General features: G+C 41.3%; 1 protein-coding gene across 1 annotated transcript in view; it reads right to left on the reverse strand.

Moving 5' to 3' along the window:
- Positions 1-738: 738 nt before the first annotated feature.
- The window catches only part of LOC119742029 (xanthine dehydrogenase/oxidase-like), a 60,678-nt gene continuing 34,525 nt past the window's right edge, over positions 739-26,891 (reverse strand). The window contains exons 19-32 of the mRNA XM_038218046.1: positions 25,792-25,911; positions 24,245-24,463; positions 20,470-20,603; positions 17,878-18,052; positions 15,960-16,151; positions 14,639-14,784; positions 12,994-13,075; positions 10,358-10,582; positions 9,093-9,167; positions 8,097-8,149; positions 6,303-6,483; positions 4,131-4,319; positions 2,861-3,028; positions 739-874 (exon numbers count right to left, since the gene is read on the reverse strand). Coding sequence (XP_038073974.1) covers positions 824-874; positions 2,861-3,028; positions 4,131-4,319; positions 6,303-6,483; positions 8,097-8,149; positions 9,093-9,167; positions 10,358-10,582; positions 12,994-13,075; positions 14,639-14,784; positions 15,960-16,151; positions 17,878-18,052; positions 20,470-20,603; positions 24,245-24,463; positions 25,792-25,911 — 2,010 coding nt within the window. The 3' untranslated portion in view covers positions 739-823. The remainder of the gene's footprint in view (positions 875-2,860; positions 3,029-4,130; positions 4,320-6,302; positions 6,484-8,096; positions 8,150-9,092; positions 9,168-10,357; positions 10,583-12,993; positions 13,076-14,638; positions 14,785-15,959; positions 16,152-17,877; positions 18,053-20,469; positions 20,604-24,244; positions 24,464-25,791; positions 25,912-26,891) is intronic.

Raw genomic sequence — 26,891 nt, forward strand, 5'->3', positions numbered from 1 at the left:
TGCACGGTCAACTGTTTTAAGGCACATGGGGCAGAAACATACTATAGGGTGAGTCAAAAAAAGCGGAACCCAAACCCAATAAAATATATTTCATATTTTAAAAAATATGTAGCGCCAAAAATAATAATGACTGAAAAGGTAATTTCATAAGCTACTTTTAGATGAAAAAATTACTGTAATTGCTCAATCCGTTCAAAGAATATCACCATTTAAACGCAATGACCCTAAAACCTGTCTCGTCCAAAAAAGCAATTCATTGTGTGTTTTAAACAACAAAGAAAATGACACATAATACTTGTTTTAACAACTGTCACCAAATGTAAAACACAATATCTTTATTAACAACCCAGGTTAGGCAAACAACATGATTTATAAAAATGTACTTTTTGTAAAGGACGGGTCTCCAAAGGGATTCTGTTGAATATTTTTAACGTTTAAACTGAGATTTTATCGCTGGTGATGTTTAAAGACAATTGCGACAACGATTCTTGAAATCGCATTTTTTTGGACGAGAGGGGTTCTAGGGTCATTGTGTTTAAATGGTGATATTTTCCGAACGGATTGACCAATTTCAGTCATTTTTTTCATCTAAAAGTACCTCATGAAATTGGCTTTCCAGTCGTTATTATTTTTGGTGCAACATATTTTTGTAAATATGAAATATAATTTTTGGGGTTTGGGTTCCGCTTTGTTTGACTCACCCTGTATGGTGATATTTAAGTAGCTGAGCCTGTTTTTTTTTACATAACCTGAATTGCTTCATTTGACATTGAATCAAGGGAAAAAGTCTCCAATTTGAATTGGATCTGAAGGCACTTCGCTACTATGGACGCACAAAGAAGGGTGTGTATGTTCCAGGCTCTGGCGGAGGAAACTGGAGAAAAACAAAATAAAAAGTATATTCTTTAGGAACTTATTTAGGTGGACATTATTATGCACCTGTGAACATTGTAACTTAGATCCAGTATGTTAGCTACCTTGATAAAAGATGTACATGTCGCTGTTTTGAACTGAAAAAGCCCAGAAAAGTATATTTGCTTCAGAGCTTTTCCCCCCAATTTAGTATTAGGCATAATACGTATGTCACTACTGGTTCCTGATTGTAACAAGTGCTTACACTTTGAAGTTCATGGGCCCTTCTTCAATACCCATTAAGCGCCCATGTGCATTGGATAGTTCAGGTTTTCAACTTGGGTTATGTACATCAGTGTTCGATGTCTGACGGACTAACTCACACTGAGGCCAAAAAAAGTCTCCGGTTTCTGGTATGGAGCTTGCCTTAAAAGTAATGCGGCGACGAGTTTTTTTTTCCCCTACTTTTTTTTTCTTCTAATGTCAGCTGATGTTGCACATGTCGCTTCCATCCCTTAAAACTCTCAAAAATATCCTTCTGAGTGGAGCTTGAGGTGACCTCAGTGAGGCCATAAGGCTTGAGAATTCTGCACCCATTTACTGCAAAAATATGGGAGCTGAGAGAGGCCACATAAAGCTTATACTCGATTGTAACCCCATCTAAAAAAACTCTAAAATTGTGCAGCAGCAGGATTCCAGTCAAACCAGTGAGTTTGGCAGTTTTGAGACATCATCTTATATTGAAAAAAAAAAACCTTTTAATTTGGCTGACGCCAAAGCTACAGCTACGCGGACGCAGACCAGAAACCGGAAACTTTTTCTTTTGCCTTATAGATTTCTCTCTTCTTGCCAGAGTTGTAGTCATACATGTACATGTATATCAAGTCCTCACAAGTCTGTCACAAGTCTGTCATATGTCTGTAACAAGTCGGTCAATCCCAAATTAAGTACAAGTCATTCAGTCTTAAGTCAAGTCACAAGCTAGTCAAGTAAATGAAGAAAAAAAAAACATTCCTTGATTTATCATTGTATTACAGGAGGCCGGCCTTGAAATTTGACTTGAGATGGACTTGTGATTTGACTTGAGATGGACTTGTGATTTGACTTTTGATGGACTTGTGACTTGTAGTAGTACAGTAAACTCCGGCTAAACCAACATCGTACAACTCGTCAAATCGTTCAAGTCGGCCGTCTGAATACAGTCCCGATTGTCCGTAATGCATTTCCATTGAATTTTTTATTTCTAAGTCGGCTTTTATAAGTCGCCATTTCGCTCAAGTCGTTGTGTTACTCTCGGTCCCGTTTCCATAAAAAGCATGACAAAATCCTTTGCCTAAGTGGGCATTGAACAAATCACGCATTGGCATCGACTTTCTGTACTGCGGTTTCCAAGAAGTGTCGAGTGAAAAGTGGTTTGGCACGGCCCGTGATCGCTGTATGTATCGTTGTCGAAAAGGGTGTCCTACTGCATACATCGCATATGCATCGTGAGCATATCAATACCAGTACCTCCTCTAGTCTATACGCATGCGCTCTGTCCATTTTGGGGGTCGTCAGTCGTCTTATGAATGACTAGTGCTGCAGTCAATGCGTTCGTGGTATATACCAGACCACGCACGCATTCAATTTGTTACTATGCACGTACATATGTATCGTGGTCTCCACTATCAATACCCCAAATGTGATGATTCAATTCGAGGATTAATTTGCCGGATTCAACTCAAGCATAAAGGAAATGAACCAGGGTAAATCGAAGCCAATTAGTGCAATGAATCATGTGTGCAAAAGGCCATTCATAAAAGTCGTCAAAATGACGATTTACAGCAGATGTCGGCATTCGCGTAAGCCGTCACAATTTCTCGGGTCCCGAGAGTGCCGACTTGGCCGGAGTTTACTGTATTACAAGAATTCTGCTTCATATGACCTATATATATGAACTCAAGTGCCTTGAACTTATTAAATAAGGAGGGTTATTGGTAAATGAGTAAATGAAGAAAATCTCCATTACCTGTTTGGTAAATTGGTCTTGGCAGGCCATGCGGATCCTCTCGGCCGTGGCTGGACTGTCCAGCTTTAAGGTCCCAGGAACACCTGCATCATCCCTGGCTGACTGGATGGCATCCTTGATGGCAAAGAAAACTGATGCTGCCAGGAACAAGGGTGGTTCACCAATCGCCTGCATGCAAGAAAATGTAAGACCGGCAACTTGATTAGAACATGATGTATGTTATCTAAACTATCAAATTAACTGAAAATGCTCAAATTTAAATAAGAAAGCAATTAGGATTTAAAGAAGTTATCAAGCCAACTTTACAGAGCATTTTTTTTAACCCTCAATAACAGAAAATGAGAAAATATGTCAGAAAATGGGGTGATAATATAGCAAGCTTAATCACTGACCGACTGCAGAGTCTGTGGACAAATACTATGGCCCTGTCACACTGTCTGCAATCATACATGTGCTCCCACTGCGTCCTTGAAAAATGGCTGGGGTGCAACAACAACTACTAGATCGCAGCGACAACTACATGTACATAGGTCGCCAGATGGGTGTCAGAGGGTCTTAATGGTCTCCGATGAGCACCAAAGTCTTTGACCATGCTCAAAACAATCGGAACCTCTCTGCACTCTGGCCAGGGCGCCGTAATGACGCAACTTGGGCACTGTGCGAGCGTGAATCGTGCGACATTGACTTGGCATTGACGCAGCCTAGGCGCAAGGTAGTCGATGTAGTCGCCATGAAAAAGTAACTGGACTGCGATGAATTTGTAGAATAAATTTGAAACTGGACTGCGGATCGACCGTTTTGTCGTGGTAATTATACTGCGCAAGTGACGTCACGTGAGCCTATTTTCGTCGGATAGAGAGCGCGACGCAAGCTACTAAGACGTATCAACAGCGAGCAGAGCGTAGTGTGAGCGCAGTGACAGCGCAGCGGCGGCAACTAGATCGAGTAACTGAGCTTGACAGGGGCGCATAGAGAGCGAGATGAGCGCATCGTTAGCGCAAGATGAGCACAGTATGAGCGTAGCTTGAGCTACTTTCTGGCCACTTAAGACAGAAAATTGTCATTTTCTTGCGTCCTCTACAGACTATATAATTGAAGTTAAGCACATACAGCAAATCAATGATAAAACGAGAGAAATGATGGAAATCAAGTTACTCTTCCCCATAGTGCCTATTAAATGCAGAATTCATGCAATGTCTACAGACTTTATGAAAGCTTTGGCATATACAGACGAACAATGGTAAGAACTACGGAACTGATATCAACCAACCTTAGAGGAGCAGACGGCAAACGGATTAGGTGCCCTGGTGAGCAGACTGACGTTGAACTCTGACGGGATGTCGCCAAACCCTGGGATCTTGTAGAAACCAGGCCCTTTAGTCAGCAGTTGACCGGTTGGGGTCACTCGGTAATCCTCCAGGACGAATAGCCCATAGCCCTGAATGAAAGCACCCTCAATCTACCAATGGAAAAAATGAAACATTTGAGTCCGTCAATGCCAGACTTTGCTGTACACATTGCACTTACGTGCTGTATATTTTTCAGTCAGTAGGTAAAGCCTATTAGCCTGGGCTTCACATGACTAATAAAAATTGTTGCACTTTGTATGGAACTCAATACACTGAAGTAAAATAGGGTCGTGCATGGGCAATTCCACGGTTACTCGCGTTACATTTTTGATGTACTTTTGAGTTTCCTTGGGCTGTAATTACCTTACTGAAAAGGTTTAACCCTCCGACGCAGAAACTAGCCCTTTTGGGGACCCAATTTGGTTAATTACCTTAATAAAAAAAAAATTTCCAACCAATTCTGGTGATCTTCCATCTAATCCTAGCCAGAGACACCCACTACGGATATATGCAGTCACCTTTAGTGTGTGACCCCGGGTCAGGCATATCTGAGCCTGACAACCTGGGCTGCCCATATACACGTGCACAAAACAAAGTCACTTGGGGGGTAGCCAAGTGCACGACTTGACCACAGACTATGTATACAACATCTGTTTCCTGTCAATGACCTCCTTATTTATAGTCTACAGACATGTCGAGATTGTATACATATAGATACTGTGTTGTGTAGCCTCAAACCAAGGCGCTAAATATCTGGGTCCCCGGAGGGACCCCTTACTGTAAGCGTGTTAGTAAATGTGCTTTCTGCGTCGGAGGGTTAATAACTGTTATCCCCTTGGTAGATAGAGTAGACCTAGATCTACCTAAGCACCAAAGATGACATCCAGAAAAATGTGTTATGTATGATAAACAAGATGCACAAAATCGGTTACTCAGGTTACATTTTCGTAACGTGAGTAACCAATTTTGTGTAAGGTAAGGTAATTACAGCCCAAGGAAACTCAAAAGTACATCAAAAATGTAACGTGAGTAACCATGGAATTGCCCTTATGGGTAAAATGGGAACAAGGTACACGCTTAAAAATACAAAACCACAGGTACCCGTTAAAGAAGCCCCAAGTCCAAAATTCAAATCTCGGAAGATGTTCAGATAGTTCACAAAGGTCCGCAAAATAATACTACCACATCGGTGTGTCAATGCAACAAGATACAAGTGTGAACAGGGAGCATAGCTTTCATGTGTAAAGTGCAACTTTCAAGAACGTTATAAATGTGAATTATGTTTTGCTTTCACACGAAGCCCTGTTTTCATTTTGAAAATGCTCCATGAATGGCATTCAAAAACTTTCTTTTTCACTGTCTGAGAAGTTACTCAGTAATACGTAAAGTTGGTTACGAGTACACGATTCCATAATCTGAAACCGGTTCCTGACATCAGAGTATGCAAATTATGTAAAAATGTCACATTTAGTAGTCAATAATATGTGACCGGCTCCACCAAAAAGAGTATTAAGTCGCACTGAGCATTATTGTGTAATGGCCTGCTCAACATTGAGAGGGTGAAAATTTCGTCAAAATGTGATATTATATTTTTGTTATGAATGACATCTTTAATGCCTAAAGTTTCAGGTTTCATTCACGAAAATGTGGATTTTGATGAATAAAAAGGGAAAAACAACCATTTTGTGTGCATTGTTCTGTTGTTCTACAACAAAGCCAGCTATTTCAAAGCCTGTTTTCTCAGTTGTGTAATTTGAACTCCAAGGAAGTAATTAATATGTAAATACGTCATATCTCCAAAACAGCAGGAGCTATGGGGCTCTATCATATACCAAATGAAAGCTTACATTGTGGGCTTGCCAGCCACATATATAACTCAATTAACATAATACCCTTTTTTTGTTGAGCTGGTCACATTAATTCCTATGGTATTTCCTATCAGGTGGAAAATGCCGCATATCTTTTGATTATTTTTTTTCTAATTCGGTCACTTTCTTTTTGACTCACCCTGTATGGTCTGTACAATTCATATTTTTTGGGGTTAATTTTAAACTTATTGGAATGATGAAAAAGTGGAATTTTGTGAAGCCTACCTGACCGATATCGATGGCTGGGTTGATACTGTCTCCCACATCCATGACAATATCTGTCCTCAGTACTTGGTGATCCCCAGTCAGACAATCGATCTCAACCTCCGAGACTGCGACGCCGTGGCAGAAATAATTGAATGGCTTGCCGTTGCCGGTTTGCCAATCAAAGTACAAGTTGGGAGTCCTACAAGTGGACAAAGCAAAAGATTTTGTTAGGTCAGAATGCTTCATTTTTGTATTAAGTTAATTAGGTGAACTTTTCTTTTGTATATGTATTCTTTTGTCGAAAGAGGGCGATGTTGCTTACCACCATTAGTAAATCAGTTATGTCAAAACGTTAAGATAATGTCAACTTTCACGTCAGCGTCACATGTTTTGTCAGGAAATATGTTCCTAAAGGACAGCCCGAGGTCGTCATTTTTCGAAACCAACATTTAAAAAAAAATGACTGTAAAACATTTAAAGAACAAGGTCATTAGGTTATTTTGTAGATAATTACGTTATTTTGGTGTTAATTTATTGGGGAAAATTTGTGTAAAAGTGACATGAGAAAATATGCATCATAGGCTTTAATACACAACATTATATGGAGCCCACACATGTAATACACATTTTGTGCAGTAATTTGGATACATGTACATTCGGGACTCACACATATGCCAGCTTATTTACAACTGACTTTGACACATGTTACATTGTTCTATTTTATCAATCTTGATTGGTATTTGTTATTGTCTGTTTTAAGTAGATGAAACCGTGATTGCGTGATTAAAGATACATGTACGTGTTACGTGATATGGATACATGATACACTAAACATCATTCCTTTTTCATGCTAAGGTTAACTGGAGCATTCGCGTGCAAACCTTTACAATGACTTCTTCAATAGGAAAAATAGGAGAAGGAACTTCAACGATAACCTGATTTGCTTGTGAGAGTATCTTATTGATACATATCTTGTTTTCCATGCAGTTACTATGTGTACTATGAGAAGGGAGAAACTACATTAAAAAAGGCATTACATGTTTGGTACATAATTTATTTCTCTGTGAACGTGATTTTGTTCAAATCTTGTTTTCTACAAAGTCATCTTCTGTGTTCTACTTTTTATACATGTACAGCCTGTCTCAAAAAAAAATGGTACAATCGAAAACAATTTTTTTTTTCAATATTAAATCTCAACATAAGTAAGTCGTTTTGAGCATCACATTAAAGAAAAAAGACCAGGCTTTCCAGTACTTTTTGTTTCATCTCATTTGCTTTTGTCAATCCAGAGATAACTCCAGTTACTGCGGAACACAAAAATCGAGTTTTTTTTTTGGCCAAGTTGCAATCTTTTGTGAGCTTCAAGACAGCATGGCACAGCACTCGAAACAACTCTGCCCATGCATAAAAGTGGCACAAAATCGATTTTGGTGTATTGCACTAAATTGATTATATCTCTGAATTGACAAAAGCAAATAAGATCAAACAAACACTATTGGAAAGCCCAGTCTTTGTTCTTTAATATTATGCCAAGTAAGAATGACTTATTTTGAAATTTCATATTTAACCAATTTTTTTTCTGATTGTACCATTTTTTTGAGACAGGCTGTAGTTCAAATGTGAATGTCAAATCTGTCTTTGTCTCTGTAACAAACCAGTTGTTGTTGAAATTTTACTGAATGGGTTAACCAGCTGACATAAATGAGAATATGTACTTTGGAAAATAATCCAGAAGTTAAAAACAATATGTTAATCAACGAGACAGCATCTTTATCACAGAGAAAAAGAAGAAGAAAAAAGTGGTTGACTCACGAGTAGAATCCAGTGGTAGAAAGGCTGACACGATTCATGTAGGCGGCTTTCACCTGAAACAAGGCATTGATTGACAAAGTTTCTTACAGGTAGAGTAGATCATTTGCAGCTATCCAAAAAGTAACTGACCAAATTACTGTTAAAAAGTTTGTACTTGGTTTAAAGATAGTAATGGCACTCCCTGTGAAATAATTCCCTCTGGCATGCTGTCATTTTGAAGAAAACAATAATAGGTCATTTTCAAAGATGAGTCAAGTGACAAATTTTTAGAAATTTCTGTTAGTTGGGTTGTAATTGTGCGAATCCGTGAATGGGTGCGCGCAAGCATTGACAGAACACCAAGCGTGGTTGCTATTATTCGTCGATTCAGTGCTCTAAGAACCCGGCTCTAGATTTTGAGCACTTTTGGCCAAGTTCGGGCAAGGACCATTAGTTGACTAGTGGTTGATTTGTGACGTACCATACGCCGGCGCACTAATAGCAATGTGCGAACGTCTCTAGTCAAATGCCGGTCAAAATGTCATCGCAAAACGTCTGGATCCTGGCTCCCTGCTGTACGTTATGAATGCGTGCGGCTATTGGTTACCAGCCATGTAACCAGCCCCAGTAGGTTGGTTCCAAATAGTCGACTAGCGTAGTCAACCATCATTCGACTAGACAGAGTTCCGGCTAACTTTAGTCGAACTATGGTTAACCAATGGTCAACAACAGTTCTTGCGTGAACTTTTCCTTTGTTGCTTCAAACGAAACAAATGCACAAATGACAAATGATCTACTCTGCCTTTAAACGGAACTTCATAAATAAAAATAACAAAGAGGTCAAATTATTTAAAAAGTGAGACTTGAGGGAGATTCAAACCTGCAGCCTCTAGAATACTGTGCTGGTACAGTGTTTCAAAAGTAAAAGAAGTAACACAACAATTACAATGGAAGGAACTGTTCAGGGCTTGATATTGATAAAACAATCAAAAGAGACAATTGTTGACATGTGCTCACCCACTCTTCCCAGGTTCCTTTGGGGTTGTCGCGCACGAATGGTTCCAAGTTCTGCAACAGTGTTTCGCAAGCAGCCTTGGGAAAACAAACATATATTCATTGATTGCAAGGTATCAAGATTAGTTCAGTAGTTTCCTACTTGGAAAAAGGGGGTGTAGTGTGTGGTCAGAGAACCAAATAACAAAGAGTTGCTAAAATTGCTGATCACCTGAAATTTTCACTTGACGAAACAGGTTACACTGCTTGACAAGTGAAAAATAGTGCTGAGCAAATTTTTGTGATGAGCATAATATAGCCTGGGAATAAGTGAAAAGCAGAACACATTGAAGAGCATGTTTTGCTGTTGATAAAGTCATTCCTTTCACACTCGGCCAATTCTGGTGCCATGTAGATCAGGACATACATAGACAGAAGTGTAACAGGAACATTTTAAGAAGGATCGTTTGCCATTAAATATTGGCATTATCTGCCCATGTTTAGAACATCCATAAGCCTGGTGGTGGAGGTGGTGGTGGTTGGGTGTGTGGATGGGTGGGTGGGTGAGTCTGTTTCTGTGTTCGAACAATAGAAGACAATAGGGTACTAGTTCCCGAGATGTCCCCAATTTGGATTCGTGTACAAAACATATGGGAGGTCTTCTTAAAAAGTTAAAGTAGAAACAAAAGAGGGACAATAGGGGGTCCCCGATTGTAGGCTTACACACTTGTGTGGGTGGGTGGGAGTAGATGTCATTTGGCACACGAGTGGCACTATTCATGACACACACACACATACTGGAATTTGTATCCTTGTGGAGACACTCCTTTGTTCTCGTGTACTAAAATTTTCGAGTTTGAAAGTGTAGTTTAAAAATGCTCTTATTTTATTAACCAGAATTAATTTCCTTAGCTGAAATTTGGACTTAATTTCCCTTTTCTAAAACTCTTCCATTTGCGAGAGATCAACATAGCTTGGAAATTCCTAGTTTTTGAGTGAAATCCATATATCTATTTCATGAAAACCTTGTGGAGACATATTCATCTATAGAAATTGCCCTGTGGAGATGTATACAATCTTTTGTTCCCTATTGAACACACGTCTCCAGAGGGTACAGTGTATCAGATCATTCACAACACACACACTCAACATATGCACACACTCTTGTTTTATAGGCCACATTCCAAAATTTGCTTTACATTTTTATTTATTACTTTTTTAGGGTGACGGTCCAAGCCCCAAAACATCCTCTCATCTAATACGCAACTGAACAATGAGCATATCCTCACCTTGATAGCCATTCCGTTGAGGTCAGAGCCAGAGCTGGCAGCAGTTGGGGAAGTGTTGGGCACCATCGCTGTATTGGTCTCCAGGATGTGGATCTTCTCTTGAGGGATTCTCAACGCCCGACTTGCCACCTGGATCATCTTGGTGTGTAACCCTTGACCCATCTCCACACCGCTGTGACTGATTAACACTGCACCGTCCGTGTAGATGTGTACCAAGGCACCGGCCTATGTGAGAAAAAAACAAGGCTTCATTTTAATACTTGTAACCAGTGTTGCAGTCGAGTTCTTTTTTTCCAAGTACCGAGTACTGCCGAGTACTTAGGGTACCGAGTACGAGTACTTGTATTCCGAGTACGAGTACTGGTACTTCTTTTTCCGAATACGGCCATACGACAAATGGTTCATTGTGCATAATTAGCCCAGGCCCACTCAGACCGATATACAGACCCACTCACGGCTAGCTGTTAAAAGTGTTTGTCTGAACATGCACAGAGAAAATTCAGGAAACTTTGATTTGTCTGCAAGCCAATCAAACATTTCAAACTGAAAGTATCAATAAAATAAGGCTGTGGTTTAAGTCAAGCTATACCATTTGTTTCGAGTGCTGATATTTGAGTACGAGTACTTTGATGATCGAGTACATTTTCGACATGTTGAGTACGAGTACTTTGCTGCCCGAGTACGAGTACCGTCATTTCGAGTATGAGTACTTTGACATTCGAGTACGAGTATGAGTACTCTAAAAAAAGTACTTGAGTAGTAATCGAGTATGAGTACCGAGTACGAGTACTACAACACTGCTTGTTACTTAAGGCCAAAAAAAAAAAGTCTCCGGTTTCTGGTATGCGCGCGCGTCGCCGTAGCCATGCGCGTCGGTAAAATGAAAAAGTTTTTTTTTTCAATGAAAGATGATGTCTCAAAACCGCCAAACTCCCTGGTTTGACTGGAATCCTGCTGCTGCACAATTTTAACGTGTTTTTAGATGGGGTTATGATCGAGAATGAGCTTTATGTGGCCTCTCTGGACTCCCATGTATTTGCACGAAGTTTAGTCGGGCACCATTTGCAGTCATCAGCCGACATTTGAAGCAGAAAAGTCAGGTAAAAAAAAAACAAGCCGCGTCGCCGCACCACTTTTTGGACAAGCTCCATACCAGAAACCGGAGACTTATTTTTTTTGGCCTAACAGTGAATAGGCCCAAATTTGTGATAAGCTTTTACAAAATAATGGTGAAATTACTAATATTTTTGTGCAAAGCTTTTAAAAAATTGATTACATTCACCTTTAAGAACCAGTCCTGTACTACACTATAAAAAGCTCTTACTCAGTTCCATTCATTAGTAAAGCAAAGTCCCCACACGTTTGAGGTGTGGCGCCCTAAAAAATAAATTGTAAATTGAATTGACATTTTCAGCATTATAAAAAGTATGAACTTTCCAATGAGACATCAAACAAAAATTGGTTCACATATTCATATTTTTTTATTTCAACTTTTAAAAAGGAGTGGGACCCTCCTAATTCAGGTTAGACTTGACTCAAGTTGGACTACGTCATAACAACCGAGCCCTAAATTCCTTTATCAACGTCATGTCCAAAGTGAAACAAGTGCCATATTAACTCGAGTACCACTTCATTGTGTGTACGTGTACGCATGCTGCAGCGAGCAAGCGCAACACCTGACTCGGGCCATGTTTAATTCAGCTTGAGCTAAAACAAGCACAGCGTTCAAAACTCTTTTTTAATGGAATCATTGCCTCGTAATGCTCTTTAAAAAAACTTAAGGGGGATAACATAGCCAGATGTGTCCTTTAAAGCCACTAGCATAATTACCCCAATAACTTGAAAGATTTATAAAAGAAAAGACAGCGACATTTTCAAATCTAACAGTTGTAAAATCACACTTTCATTATAAAAATGGCGCAATTGCCTTGCCGCAAAGCGGGCACGGTTGCCTCCTTTGCGGGGGTGAAGTTGCCCACTTTGTGGCTGATCAACTCGTGAACAACTTGTGAACACACACACTTTTTGCGCTTAATAGTATACAGTGATTCAAAAAGAGATAGAGTGACCAATGAATAACAAGCATATTCTTCCACTCATCTTAAAAAACACAGAATCCTTGCTATCAGAAGGTATGCATGTTTAACTAAAAGAAACCATTTTCACAGCTGTCCATGAAACGCTAAATGCTTTGAAGCTATATTAAAGATATATTTTATTTCATTCTCTATTCAAGGTACGCCAAACAATAATGCTCCAAAGTTGAGTCATTTTTACTTTTAGATTTTGTGTGTGTACATGAGGAATAAATCAAAACATTTTCTGGAATGAGAATTGCATGTGTTTTTCCATTGTATTTAAAGGGTATTCATCAATGCGTATCAGTAAAATGACCAGTGGTGGACAACTGAGTTTTGTGATATTTTTATTAAAATAGATATAACTTGTGAATGGAGTATGCAAATTACATGAAATTTTCACAGTTAGTAGTCAATGACTTGTTTTTTATTCCTATGTAATTTTTTTTTATAAATGGAGCGAGCCATCTTTTTAACATTTTTTCTTACTGGGTCACTTTCTTTTTGACTCACACTGTAAGAATAATGGCACTATAAGGAGCACTGAACTAAGCCCACCTGATTCAGAGGTTTGAAGGTGAAGGCGATACCATACTTGGTGGGAATGACTGCGATCCCTCGCTTACGCCAGCGATTCTCACTTGAAAGACAAACCCATGAAACATTATTTATAAGATGAGATTTTTGCACCGGGGTGATGTAAATCAGATTAGGTTTTGCCCTTCAATAGTTAATGCGGTACCCGCTGCTATGTACATCAGATCTGAACCAGCCAACCGATCCTGTTACCTCGGTGGTCGAGTGGTAAGACATCTGCACTAGAAAGCAGGAGGTCGTGGGTTTGAGTCCCACCCGAGTGATTTTTTTCAACTTTCACTCAGGAGGTAACACACTGAGTATACAGTGTTTATACGTCGGTGAAGGGCAAAACCTAATTTGATTTACATGAAACATTGAACATATTTAAAGTCAATAGACTGAACCGTTAGGCCCCATCACCCACTGCACATATGGGCAACAACAAGTGCACCTCTGCAATACCTCTGCAATTCCACACTGCATGGTTCAGCCCCGCATGGCAGCGCGTCACATGTACGTGCAAGCATGTCGGACCATTGTGCAAGCATGTCGGACCATTGTGCAGGCATGTCGGACCATTGTGCACGCATGTCGGACCATTGTGCACGCATGTCGGACCATTGTGCACGCATGTCGGACCATTGTGCAAGCATGTCGGACCATTGTGCACGCATGTCGGACTATTGTGCAAGCATGTCGGACCATTGTGCAAGCATGTCGGACCATTGTGCACGCATGTCGGACCATTGTGCACGCATGTCGGACCATTGTGCACGCATGTCGGACCATTGTGCACGCATGTCGGACCATTGTGCAAGCATGTCGGACCATTGTGCACGCATGTCGGACTATTGTGCAAGCATGTCGGACCATTGTGCAAGCATGTCGGACCATTGTGCAAGCATGTCAGACATTAATCACTCCTGTGATTGGTCAAAGCATCATGGGGCGGGGCTAAGTGGATCGGCCTATTACAAGACTGGACACGAGTAACAAAAGATGAATAGTAACAGTTAATTGTGACAGTTAATCTTAGTAACACTTCATTTGACTTCAGATAGGCCGACTTGTGATGACTGGATTTAAACTCTATTACAGATACATAAGGCAGCCCAATATCACCCAATTTAGATATTTTTCCCCAAGTTTATTAGTTGTTGCAATCAGGGCATACACTGTATGAAAAAATCAACTGGGGTGGGATTTGATTGGGCTGCCCCAGGAACACCACCATTCTGGTACTCTACCAGCCGAGTAATCAGCCCCAAAGTCAGTTTCCGAATTAATTTGTTGATTGCAAATTCACAACTAAGGAGGCAACATGCCAAGATGAACATCTGGGAATTACAAGAGAAAAACATTAAAGCTAAGCTAGAATGGTGCCTAGTTTGAAAGTTGGGCAAAGGTAGCGACTATCTCTGAAAAATACAGTTATTCTCTAGATGATGGTCAAAGGCACACTGACAAAAATGGGATTTGAGGATTCCAGAGAATTGGTTCCAAGAAGAACCAAAATAACCAGATTGGTTTAACTTTGGTTCCTCTCAGATACAAAATAAACACATTGGTTTTCAAAGGAATTAGAGGTGTTAAACCCTTCTGGTTCATCTGATCACTCCTTCACCTGTTGAATTGGTCAACGTCTCGCCGGCGGTTGTCATAGTCACTCTTGGTCAGGCACTCTGTCCAACATCGCTTCAGATTCCAATGTTTCAGTTCTTGGCCAAAGTGAGTGATGTCACCCTCGCAATAGAAGTAGCGTTCACGCATCTACACCGCAAAGTTAGCAAGACATGAGCATTTAACTTTAAAATTACAACACTGACGCTCAGTTATTTGGCTTTTTTCCCTTTTTGTTAGCATTGCCATTAGTATTGCCAAAGGCTGTTTCTGATGTAATATAACAAAGAAAGTACATATGCAGAGTTGCTTTAATCATGAGAAGGGAAACAAAAGGAAGAAAATGGGAGAAGATAAGAAAAGGACCTAACCACCCCCCCCCCCGATATTTTCTCTTTTAATATCAGCAAGTACATTGTGTGGGGTGGGGTGGGGGTTGGGTGGGGGGGGTGGGGTGTGAGGGAGTATAGGCAAATCCAGGCACGTGATCCCTGAACACGCACTTGACCCCCCTTAAATGGCGAAAGCATTGCGCAAGCTATTGTGAAAAGCTACTGCCCCATGATGGATTATCTGAACAATAGCTAGCACAATGCTCTCGCCATTGAAGGGGGCCTTCGCGGTAGAAGCGACAGCGTGCCCGGATTGGTCTGTAGGAGGCAACCTAACTCTTTGACTATGGAATCGCCTTGAATAAATAGATTTAAAGGGAATGTACAACATTTGCTTTTGCTGCAATTTTCAGGAATAAATGGATTTGGAGGATTAGTATGTTATAGCAAATATTGTTAAACTGACTTGTTTCACATTTTGGGCTTGTAGATGCTGGAAAAACCAAGAAAACCAATTATGGTATTGTAGTCTGGTTCCCTGACCCCACTTAAGATGAAACAGAGCAATTTGTAGACTTTGGGGAATTGTAAGGTCAGAGAATCAGTCTAGCAGGCTTGCACCCCTTCACAGGTGTGTAATCAATTGCAAAGAAAATGCGGAATAAATATGAATATAATTAGGAGCAGTTTTAAAAAAAAAAGCCAGTTTTCTCTAATGCTGGTCGGCCCTGGTCAGCCGACCAGCATTGGAAAAATAAACTTTTGTCAGGACACCAGGAGCCATAATTTTACAGGAAAATTTAGATTTCCCTAACAATCCAGTAAAGTATTTTGTGATAATTTGATCATTTTCATTTTTTGATGTTTGCAAATGTTGTATCTTCCCTTTAATGCCCTTTGATGTTCAAGCCATTATATAAGCTCTCAGGGGTATCAGGGGGTGATACAGTGAACAGCAGCTTAGGATCAGGTCTTTCCAATTTCAAAACTCACTTTCAACTCTGACATCCCGTATCTACCAGCAATCTCCGACAGGATAGATTCCATGACAAACAGCCCCTGAGGTCCTCCGAACCCCCGGAAGGCCGTGTTAGACGGCAGATTGGTCTTGCACAGGTGGCCCCGGACTTGGAAGTTGGGGATGTTGTAGCAGTTGTCTGAGTGAAAAACTGCCCTCTCCATAACCTTAAAAAAAAAAAAAAAAAATCAATTTACATGTTCTGTCACAAGTCACTTGGAATAGACAATAATGAAGGAATGCTAGCTGTCACAGATCATCTGAATAGCTTGTGACTTGACTTGGGACTCAAGGACTTCAGAAAGACCTTATGCGTTGCAGTATCTCAGACAGTGTTCTTTGTTATTTCAATTTAGTAACAACAAATGGGCAAATGGATTACTCATGCCTACCCAAGTGGTATTTATACAAAAGCATTGCTCTCTAACTCTGCCTTAAGGCCCTGTCACACTGTCTGTGATCTTATATGCGCTCTCACTGCGTCCTTGAAAAATAGCTGGGGTGCAACAACGACTACTTGATCGCAACGACAACTACATAGGTCGCCAGATGGGCGCCAGAGAGTATTAATGGTCTCCGATGAGCCCAAAGGTCTTTGAACATGCTCAAAACAATCGCAACACCTCTGCGCTCTGGCCAGGGCGCCGTAATGACGCAACTTGGGCGCTGTGCCAGCGTGAATCGTGCGACATTGAAGTGGCATTGAGGCAGCTTATAGGCGCAAGTCTCTATGAGAAAGTATAACTTGACTGCGATGAACTTGTATAATAATTTTTGAAACTGGACTGTGTATTGACCGTTTTGTCGTGGTATTTATATAGCACAAGTGACGTCGCATGAGCGTATATTGGTCAAATAGAGAGCGCGACGCGAGCTACTAAGACGTATCAACAGCGAGCAGAGCGTAGTGTGGGCGCAGTGACAGCGGAGCGGCAGCGACTAGATCGAGTAATTGGGCTTGACAGGGGCGCATAGAGAGCGAGTTGAACGCATCATAAGCGCGGGAAGAGCACAGTATGAGCGTAGCTTGAGCTTCTTTGAGACAGAAAGTTGTTATTTTCTTGCGTCCTCGCTGCGATTGTTCAATTTATGAGAAAAAAAATTGGTCGCTGTAAGGTCTCCTATGAGAGCACATATAACGTGGCAGGCCCTTTAACGTATAAGGTCTACTGACTTGTGATGGTCTTTAATAATGCCATGTGTTCCAAAAACATGAATACATGTCATAAGTTTCCCCTCTGCGCCGAACAGAACCTCCGACGATTCTTTGAAACCCATAAACACCGTCTCATATGAATCATGTCCCATTTCAAATAGCTGCATACTATTTTCTTAATTGGCGAAACTGTTTTTCCTCCCAAGGGCTTTGGACAATTCTACAGAATACATGCATGTTAATCATATGGACATCTATTGAACAAGTTCTTTTGCCTTGCTTCTCTGTTAAAATAACAAAACAAAACTAGAAATGTGTTTGTCACATGGACAAACACAGCTATGACATGTCATGACATCATCATGACGTATGACGTCATTTTAAATTTCATCTACAACAGAGAGTCCCAGTTTAGGTACATACCGAGCTACAACCCAATCGGACCTATAGTTCTATAGGTATACCGGTAGCCCTTAGAAAAATGCCCCTTTAATGTGACGTCACATGACTTGTGATGATGTCATCATGACGTCACTTCAATTTTTATTTAAAACACATCCCGGTTTAGGCACCTACCAAGTTACAACCAAATTGGACATACAGTTCTGTACATGTAGACATACACCTTTAACCATGTTAACCTATGAAGAAGGAAAAACCGAAGAAATAAAACCCCAAAAATCTTAACCAAAACAAAAAATGTTTCGGCAGATTTGCCGAAACAATTAATAACTCACTGCATTGGAAAGATCATTGGAGAATCCACAGTTGGAGTACAGATCAATCTGAAGCGCCCTCATTTCGCCATCTTTAGCCAGTCCCACTTTGTAGCGACCTAGGAATGGATGGCGGGTCCCCGTCATGCTCATATCCTCGTCTCGGTCCAGCATCAACCGCACTGGACGATTGACTCTGTGATGGGATCAAAAAGACTTTTGATTAAACCCTGACTGATGCAACACGGCGCGACAGGTGCTGAAGTCTATGGGACCTAGCTTGCTGCATTAACCCTAACCCACCTCACTCCTCCAAAATCCTCCTGGCGGTTTTGGAGGATTCTAGAGGATTGAGGATGAATGGTGATTGAATCAAATGAGGATTCTGGAGGATTGAGGATGAATGGTGATTGAAGCACATGAGGATTTTGGAGGATTGAGGATGAATGGTGATTGAAGCACAAGAGGATTTTGGAGGATTGAGGATGAATGCATTTTGAGGCAGGACTGTCTGATGATTTTGAAGGATTTGGCATTGGTTATCCTTCATTTAAACACGAGTGCAAAGTTTTGGGATGAGGAGGATTTTGGAGGATTGAGGATGAATGCATTTTGAGGCAGGACTGTCTGACAATTTTGAAAAATTTAGTCGGAGTTGAAAAATTTTGGAGGATTTTGGAGGATTGAGGATGGTTGTAAGCAACAAGGGCCTAGGGGGTTAGGGTTAACTGCCGATGTTGAGACTGTGGGAGTTAAGCCCCCTTGAACAATGCCACAGTTGTGTCCTGCTGCAGTTGGCAACCACATACTCTTAACCCTTCGGGCTGCGCAGGGGCTCACGCGCTTGTCCCTTTTTTGTTTCTTAACTTTTTTTTATGAAGCTATCGCCCAATTCCCTTGAAACTACATGTAATCCTAAAGTGAACCTTGTGGTTTGAGATGGTATGGTCGCTTTTCTTGTAGGAGTTCACTTGGGGGTCAGCCGCCCCTGGGAAAGTTGGGCCTCCAGCCTAAGCCCATTCACTTGTGCACAAAAAAAGTTCTCTGTGTTTTACATACCGCCGTCACAACAATGTCATCAATCGTCCTCTACTGCTGGCCCAGTGACAGCTGTCTAGAGCCACAGAAAGGCTGTCTCGACTGTTTCATGTCCATCTTTTTTGGGGGGATCCAACATGTAATGGTCGATCCAACATGTAATGGTCAATCCAACATGTAATGGTCACAGCGCATGCAGTGTATATGTACATGACTGTGCAGCCACAATGTCTGTGAGTGACCTACTGGAGGGGATTCAATCTTGTGTGGGTTCGGGGGACCTGCATTCATAATATTTAGACTATTAGAGAAAGGACTGTGTCCACAAAATAGTATTTTATACACGAAATCAAAACTGCCTCACGCGTGAGCACCTCAGCTACGCGGCGTAAGTTTTTACGCTTCGCAGCTCGCAGGGTTAAGCAGTTCGGGCATAGAAGTTTTGACCTTGTTTCACAGGGCAGGCTTCTCACTTTGACAACAGTTGTATGTTGTTGCATTGAGCAGGATTCTAGACGAAATACATGTACATGTGTACCTTAAGGTAAGGGTTGATGATTAGCCAAGAAAGAAATATGACGCTTATGGTGTTGGAAGTCCTCCATTTAATTTCTGTGCATAATATGGGCTCCGTGTACAAGTACCCTCTCAACAGACATACATTTACGCGAAGCTGCTATGGTTTTGTGCACATTCAGAATAAAATAGTCTTGCCTACTTCCCCGAGCGAATAATTGTTGTACTTAGTAAATTTCTGGGCTTAGCAGTTCAAAGAAATTGGCTCCTGAATTTCAGGTATTTTCTTTTTTTGCACCCGATTTCACGAAGCGCTGCGACGCATTGCAACTCGAGTTACGACGTGTAACACGTTGCAACTCGTGACGCGTCCTATAATCCATTTCATGAAACATGCGATGAGTTGAACGCGTCGTAAGTTCCTTGACAACGGCTTTTAAACACGTCGCAAGTTACGACGTGTCTAGTGGTCATCGCAAAATAAGAAGAGTCCCTTTCCTAGCCAGTTTAATGCCAAAAACATTACATAAACGAGATTATAATACCGAGGCAATGTGTGTAAAGTTATAAATAGAAAATGCATTGAATAATTATGAATTAGCCTGGAATATTGCAGTTGAAATTTCAAAAAAGCTTCACAGTCCACTGAGAGCTTGTTTTCCTTTAAAATTGCATCACATGGCCGCCATTTTGTTTTACATTTTAACAAATTTTGAGCGGAGATCCGATGACTCTTTGTTGAATATCAGACAACTATTTACTGTACATATAAAATATAATAAAACAGTCACCGAGTTGTGCTATAAATACACCTACGACGCGTCACACTTACGACGTGTTTTGTGAAATGGATCGCAGGACGCGCCGCAGCTGCGACGCATTGTAGGGATACGACGAATCGCATTGCTGCGCGATGCATCATAAGTTACGATGAGTTTCGTGAAATCGGGTGCAGGCCTTGTTACCCTATGCTTAAGACACCAATACGAAGAAATCCAGACAGCAATATAATTAATCTTTTTCTAAACCCTCCATGAAAAGAATATGGAAGAAACTTACTTGTTGGCTGCCACAGCACAGGCTGCTGCATGTACACAGCACCTGGTTTCCTTGCCACCGAAGCCACCGCCGAGCCTCTTGACTTTAGACACAACCCTGTTATTGGGGATCCCAAGGGCTTTGGCTACCAGGTCCTGTGTTCAGAAAAAAAAAGGCAATCGACTAACAAAGTTACACATCAACTTGCTCTAGAAGAATGGAATGGAGCGATTTTCAATGTTTTATGAAGCAACTCAACACAGAAAAGAAAATAGGTTTATTAAGCTATTGCATATTTTGTATTTACATGTCATTTTTGATAGTAAAACTCAACAGCACGGTCGTAATCGGTGGCAAAAATGAAGCATTTGACATCAATCTGGTGTTTTCTCTGTTTTCTCACAATGTTTAGAAATCGAACGGGTCAGTTATTATTCACCCTTCCTAAATTTTGTGTAATTTTTCTAACTTCAATTGAAAATATGAATTGTTTGAAATGATGACACACTTCTATGGACACTTTCACCACAATTTCCTGAGGAATACCAACATCTATTATTTTAACTACTGACTGCAGCAATGGGCCTCATTTCATGAGGAAACCATTTTGATCGTGTTCCCTGTATTTTATTTACACACGTATACATGATTTTGTGGTGCCCACAATTCAATGAGCGCCTTTACAAATCGCGCAATTTGTTTATTTATTAAATTTGTTCACACACGCGCATGTGACATTGCTGCACGACAGAGTGGAAAATCGAAATGGTGGAAATAGGCAAGAGAAGGTAACAATTGTTTTCCTTTCAAAATTTGGCTTACCTAGCTCTCAGTTACTTACTTGGCTCAGTATTTAGCCATCGGTGTATTACTATATTCCGCTTTCAAAATAAACTCAAGATTAACAATTTGTTAAACCTGAATGGTTTCATTATGTCAAACCAGAGCTCCAAACGAGGTGTATTCAAAATGTATTACTCTTTTGATAAACGTCCCCGCTTTTGAATTTTGAACAGGTTTTCACCAGCTACCGAGAAGAAATGTGCGTAGGCCGCCCGGCTTTTCGATGTGTGGAAAGCGGAGAGAAACAAAATGGCCGTAATGAACTCCAAATTATCAGTGCGATACGTGTTGAGCTGGTCGAGATGTCAAAAGATGAATTACAGTAAACTCCGGCTAAACTGGCACTCTCGGGACCCGAGAATTTGTGACGACTTACGCGAATGCCGACATCTGCTGTAAGTCGTCATTTTGCCGACTTACATGAATGGCCTTTTGCACACATGATTCATTGCACTAATTGGCTTCGATTTATCCTGGATTATCTCCTTATAATGCTTGAGTTGAATCCAGCAAATTAATCCTCGAATTGTATCATCACGTTTGGGGTATTGATAGTGGAGACCACGATACATATGTACGTGCACAGTAATGAATTAAATGCGTGCGTGGTGCGGTATATACCACGCAGGGATTGACTGCAGCAGTCGTCATTCAATAAGACGACCCCCAAAATGGACAGAGCACATGCGTACAGCCTAGAGGGGGTACTGGTATTGATATGCTCGCGATGCATATGCGATGTATGCAGCAAAGATCCTTTAGCGCCGCGTAGTGGTATGCAGTAGGACACCCTTTTTCAACACCGATGCATGCAACGATCACGGGCCGTGCGAAACCACTTTTCACGCGACACTTTGCCAACCGCAATACAGGAAGTCGATGCCAATGCGTGATTTGTTGAATGCCGACTTACACAAAGGATTTTATAATGCTTTTCATGGAAAGGGGACCGAGAGTAACACGACGACTTGAGCGAAGTGGCGACTTATAAAAGCCGACTTAGAAATAAAAAATCGAATGGAAATGCATTACGGACAATCGGGACTTTAGTCAGACGGCCGACTTGATCGATTTGACAAGTTGTACGATGTCGGTTTAGCCGGAGTTTACTGTATGTTACTCATTGTGCCGCTTCGTCATGGAAGCTAAGAAGGAGAACAGACAGGATTATCCAGCAGAAACTTTGTACGAACTTGTCATTCCATTACAGCTGTATCTGGAAACAAAGGGGAGAAGCATGAAGCTCCTTAATGAGGAGATTTTCAAGCCGCTCAAGAACACTCTGTCGTCTGTCCGTAAGAAGGCGCCAAGAAGGCCAGCACAAGTGATCTCTGAGGACGAGGAGGCCGAGCTGTGGTACAGAGGACTCCTTGGCACCGACACACCCCAAAAACTGGTGGACCCTGTGCTGTACATGATCGGCCTGCATTTTGCTCTGCGAGCAGGAAAGGAGCATCGCTCACTTCGCTTTGTTAACTTGCAAATGTCTCTCCACACCGACAGTCATGGCAACAGATTGCTGAGATATTCAGAAAGCGTTTCGAAAAACAGCCAAGGAGGGCTGCGCCACAGGAGAGTGCAACCATGCCAAAAGTTGTCGATGCTTACGAACAGAATGACCCCTCGCGATGTATTGTCAACATCTACGAGACCTACATCAAACATCGACCAACGTCTACCAAGTGCTCCCCAGCGTTTTACCTCCGGCCACTGACAAATCTCGACACTGACGTGTGATACTCCTGCCAACTGAGGGGACAACATGAGTTAGCGAAGGTAAAATACATGTGCACTGCCTCTTGTAAAGTTTAAAATCCTTCTCATCTGGGCTCCTAAAACTATGAAATATATTTCCCACTGAAATTCAATATTCTGAAACCTATTACATGTACATATTTTAAAGTGCAAATGCACCCTTTTTCATGGGCGTCGCCAGGATTTTTTTTTCTGGAGGGAGGCAAAGCACATTTTCCCCCCAAAATCCCTATTTTTTTCCAGCAATTTCCTGATTGATCATTTTTTCAAGGGTGGGTATGGACATTTGCCCCACCCCAACCCTACAAGCGTCCGTAGCATCTCGCCTCTACAACAAGGGCTTGGATGAGCAGCTCATCGCAGAAACCACAGGCCACCGGTCGAACGCCATTCGGGCGTACAAGAGAACCAGCGAGGACCAGAAGAAAGCCGTCAGCAGGGCCACGTGCGGGGAACTAAAGCAGGCTTAAGTGCGCGTGGAAACAGCAAAGAGACAGTGCACTGCTGAGAGCAGCTCTGGAAAGACTGTCAGCATAGGTCTCACTGTTAATCTCAACCATTAGATGCCCAGCCAGAATGATAAAGTTGATTTTTTTGCCATGCATGCAGTTGTAATACACATAAAAATAGCAATTTCTGTGTAGATTGTGTCTTTTTTTCTGTTTCGATTTTTTTTTAAAGAATGAACGGTTTACTGTCGATTATTTTTAAGAATGTACAGTTAACTGTAGCACTTTACTGAATAGAGTGACGTCACAAGATTAGTTTAATCATCAGAGCACAATGGTATTAATGTGTAATTATCTTCATTTCATTACTTTCAATAAGCCTCTGTACTGATGACGTTGCACTTTGTTTTCGTGTGTGCTTTCCTATGGTACTTGGTGGGCCTTGGGCCCCCACTGGCTCCATAGGAAAGTGCACATGTAAACAAAGTGTGACGTCATCAGTATACAGAGGCTTATTCTTTTCACAAGTTCCAAAAATGAAGATTTTACCTCACTTTCAATTCAATATGGCCGACCCGTGAATATGGTCAAAGTGCAGAAAGGTTTTGAAAATTGTCATGTATATTTTTTTGCTCTCAGTTATTATTTGGATTTTGTTTAAAAAGAGTAATCATTCATAATGACGATTGTTGTGGAAATCTATAAAAAAGTGCTTCTTCTGAGCCCTGAGAATACACTACGAAACCTACTTGAGTTGTTGTCAATGCCTGGGTTGACGATATGACTTCCACCTCTCCCCCTTCGCCGGGGATGACCAGCGTGCTGGTAGTCTCCAAGTAGAAGTGTTCCTGGGCACCTGTGCGCACCTCTCCCTCAAGGATGTGATCACAGCTCTCGAGGACCTCCTGAACGTTGCCTCGCTTCAGGAAAAGGTTGGAGGGCAGATAGGAGTCTTGCTCGATGGCTTCCTGTTTGAAGCAGGTCAAAGCAAAAAAAAAAAACGAAAGAAAAGTTTGCAAGAGACTGATTGGTTTGTCTTTATTTGAACATGTTATTAAAACCCTAAACAGGTAATTTGGCTTAAAACTTTGCTGAATGCTGTCTTGGGACAAGACTAGTTTTGGATTTTGTTATTATAATGCAACCAGTTTCTAGAAAGCGCAGTCCAGCCCTTGCCATGTCAGAGAGCACTACTGGTCAACAAGATCAATCACGCTAATCGAGCACACGAGGTATGCTTGGAATTTCTCAGTGTTGTAGTCGAGTCTGTCACAAGTCCTCACAAGTCTTGATTCAAGTCACAAGCTATTCAAATGAACTGTGAAAAAGACACTCCTTTGTTATTGTTCATCCCCTGTTGCTTGTGCCTGGACTTGTGAATGGACTTGTGATTTACTAATGAAAGGACTTTAACGGACTTGCGGTGGACTCAACTACATCACTGGTCCCTGTGCCGAATTTCTCAAGACTGGGTTTGATTCATCTCTTTGGTGGTGCCCTCTACCCTCTGGCACGGTTCAGGATCCGGACCAGCTGCATTTAATCACCAATCCTCTACACAAGGATAAACGACTTCCCCAAATTTCCGGTTACTTACATAATACAGCACTTGGGCATCGTGCATGCGTGTGTGCGAGACGCGCACGCACGCACGACTCTACAGTCAAATTTGTAGGGTGCCAGCTAGCTGTCGGGCACGCGCGCACATTGTTCTTCTTCTCTTCTTCCAGTTGAGTGCTAACTTCACAATTGAAAGACTACAGCACTTTTGGTGGGGTGTGATGCGAGAGACGGCTTAATTTTTAGTTAGAGCCCCTTTAAATGTATCGGCAGTTGGTGCCTGGATGACAGATTGTGGCAAGACATTCCAATCCCTCGCAGTGCGAGCAACGCATAGATGTTCTACATGTTCTATGCATTGTTCTATGCGCGGACGCATGTAGACAATCCGCTCCATACATCTTGTACACAAGCTCAGATGAGTCGTTTATCCTTGTGTAGAGGATCCGTGATTTAATAGAGGAATCAAAAACAAACCAAGAAAACAATTCCAAAAAAACCAAAACATGAACAAACAACACATGAAACAGTTGTCAAAGTCAGAAGCTAGACGCCACATTAAAACGGAGTTGTGAGCGAGTTACCACAAGCCAATCCTATGTCATCCAGTCTAAATTGACATCACAAATGATTCAATTGAAATGTGAAACAGGCTTTCCTTTTTTTTAAGTGCTCATCCCCTGTTTGCTGAGACCTGACTTGTGAGTTCGCAACAAACAAATTCCCTCCTACTAACCTCTATGGTGATGATGGCCGGTAGTTCCTCATATTCCACTTGGACGAGTTTAGCTGCCTTCTGGGCAATGGCCTGGCTGTCTGCAACCACCAGACCAATCAGCTGGCCCACGTGAACCACCTGCAATACACAAAGGCATTTGTGGTTAAATAAAATTCAAACCAAAACAGTTTCAGTCACAGCTGAGAAAACAGTTTCAACACTGCACAACTATCAAATCAATATACAATGTAAATGATTCATTAAAAATATCACACTAAGTTTAAACTGAAATTCAAAATATTTAGTTTCACTGGGGGGTTTGTTGCCTTTGTATTAAAGATTTGAGACTTCAAATGTTCTTTTTAACCCTAACTCCCTAGGCCTTTTTGCTAGGATGTAGCCTCAATCCAGCAAAATCCTCCAATTGGCCTCGTGGAAAAATAGCATATAGCATCAATCCTTCAAACTCCTCCATTATTTCTTGAATATGGTCCGTGGAGGGGTGACCACTGCCTGAATCCTGCAAAATGCTGCAGCAGTGACTGTCAATATTTGGCCAGTGACACCCTGGAGCAGTACGGAAGATTTCAAGCATAATCCAGGCCTATATTTATGCACGGCTGAGCAAAAACAACACAAGGTCCGGCCCAAGTCCTTGACAAAGTGCATCCTACGAAATCAGTAATGCACTTTTGCCATGTAACCTCAATCCTCCAAATTCCTCCACTTTGGCAAAGAGGATTTTGAAGGAGTCAGGGTGGTTAGGGTTTTAAAATGAAATTACACTCTCCAAATGAAGCAATTTGCAAGGTTTAATACCTTCACACGTATTCATCTACTTTTAAGGTATAGAAAGATGTAATTAATCTGGGAAGGTTTGTTTATAGTTGGTTATGCGATGATCCGGTTTATAGTAGTCACTATTAAAAGGGCAAGATAACAGTGCCCAAGGATGTTGGCTACATCAAACTAAACCGGCCTGTGTTTAGTTATTTAATTATTGCTTTACAAAATTTGAATTTCTGGCTGCTTGGCAATAATTCCGTAAGCTTGTTCCCACCCCAAAATCAGTGTCGATAATGTACAGACCAGGAACCAGTCTGCTCACAAATCGGATC

The sequence above is a fragment of the Patiria miniata genome, unplaced genomic scaffold (assembly GCF_015706575.1).
Source record: "Patiria miniata isolate m_02_andy unplaced genomic scaffold, ASM1570657v1 HiC_scaffold_5, whole genome shotgun sequence".
Classification (NCBI taxonomy): Eukaryota; Metazoa; Echinodermata; class Asteroidea; order Valvatida; family Asterinidae; genus Patiria; species Patiria miniata.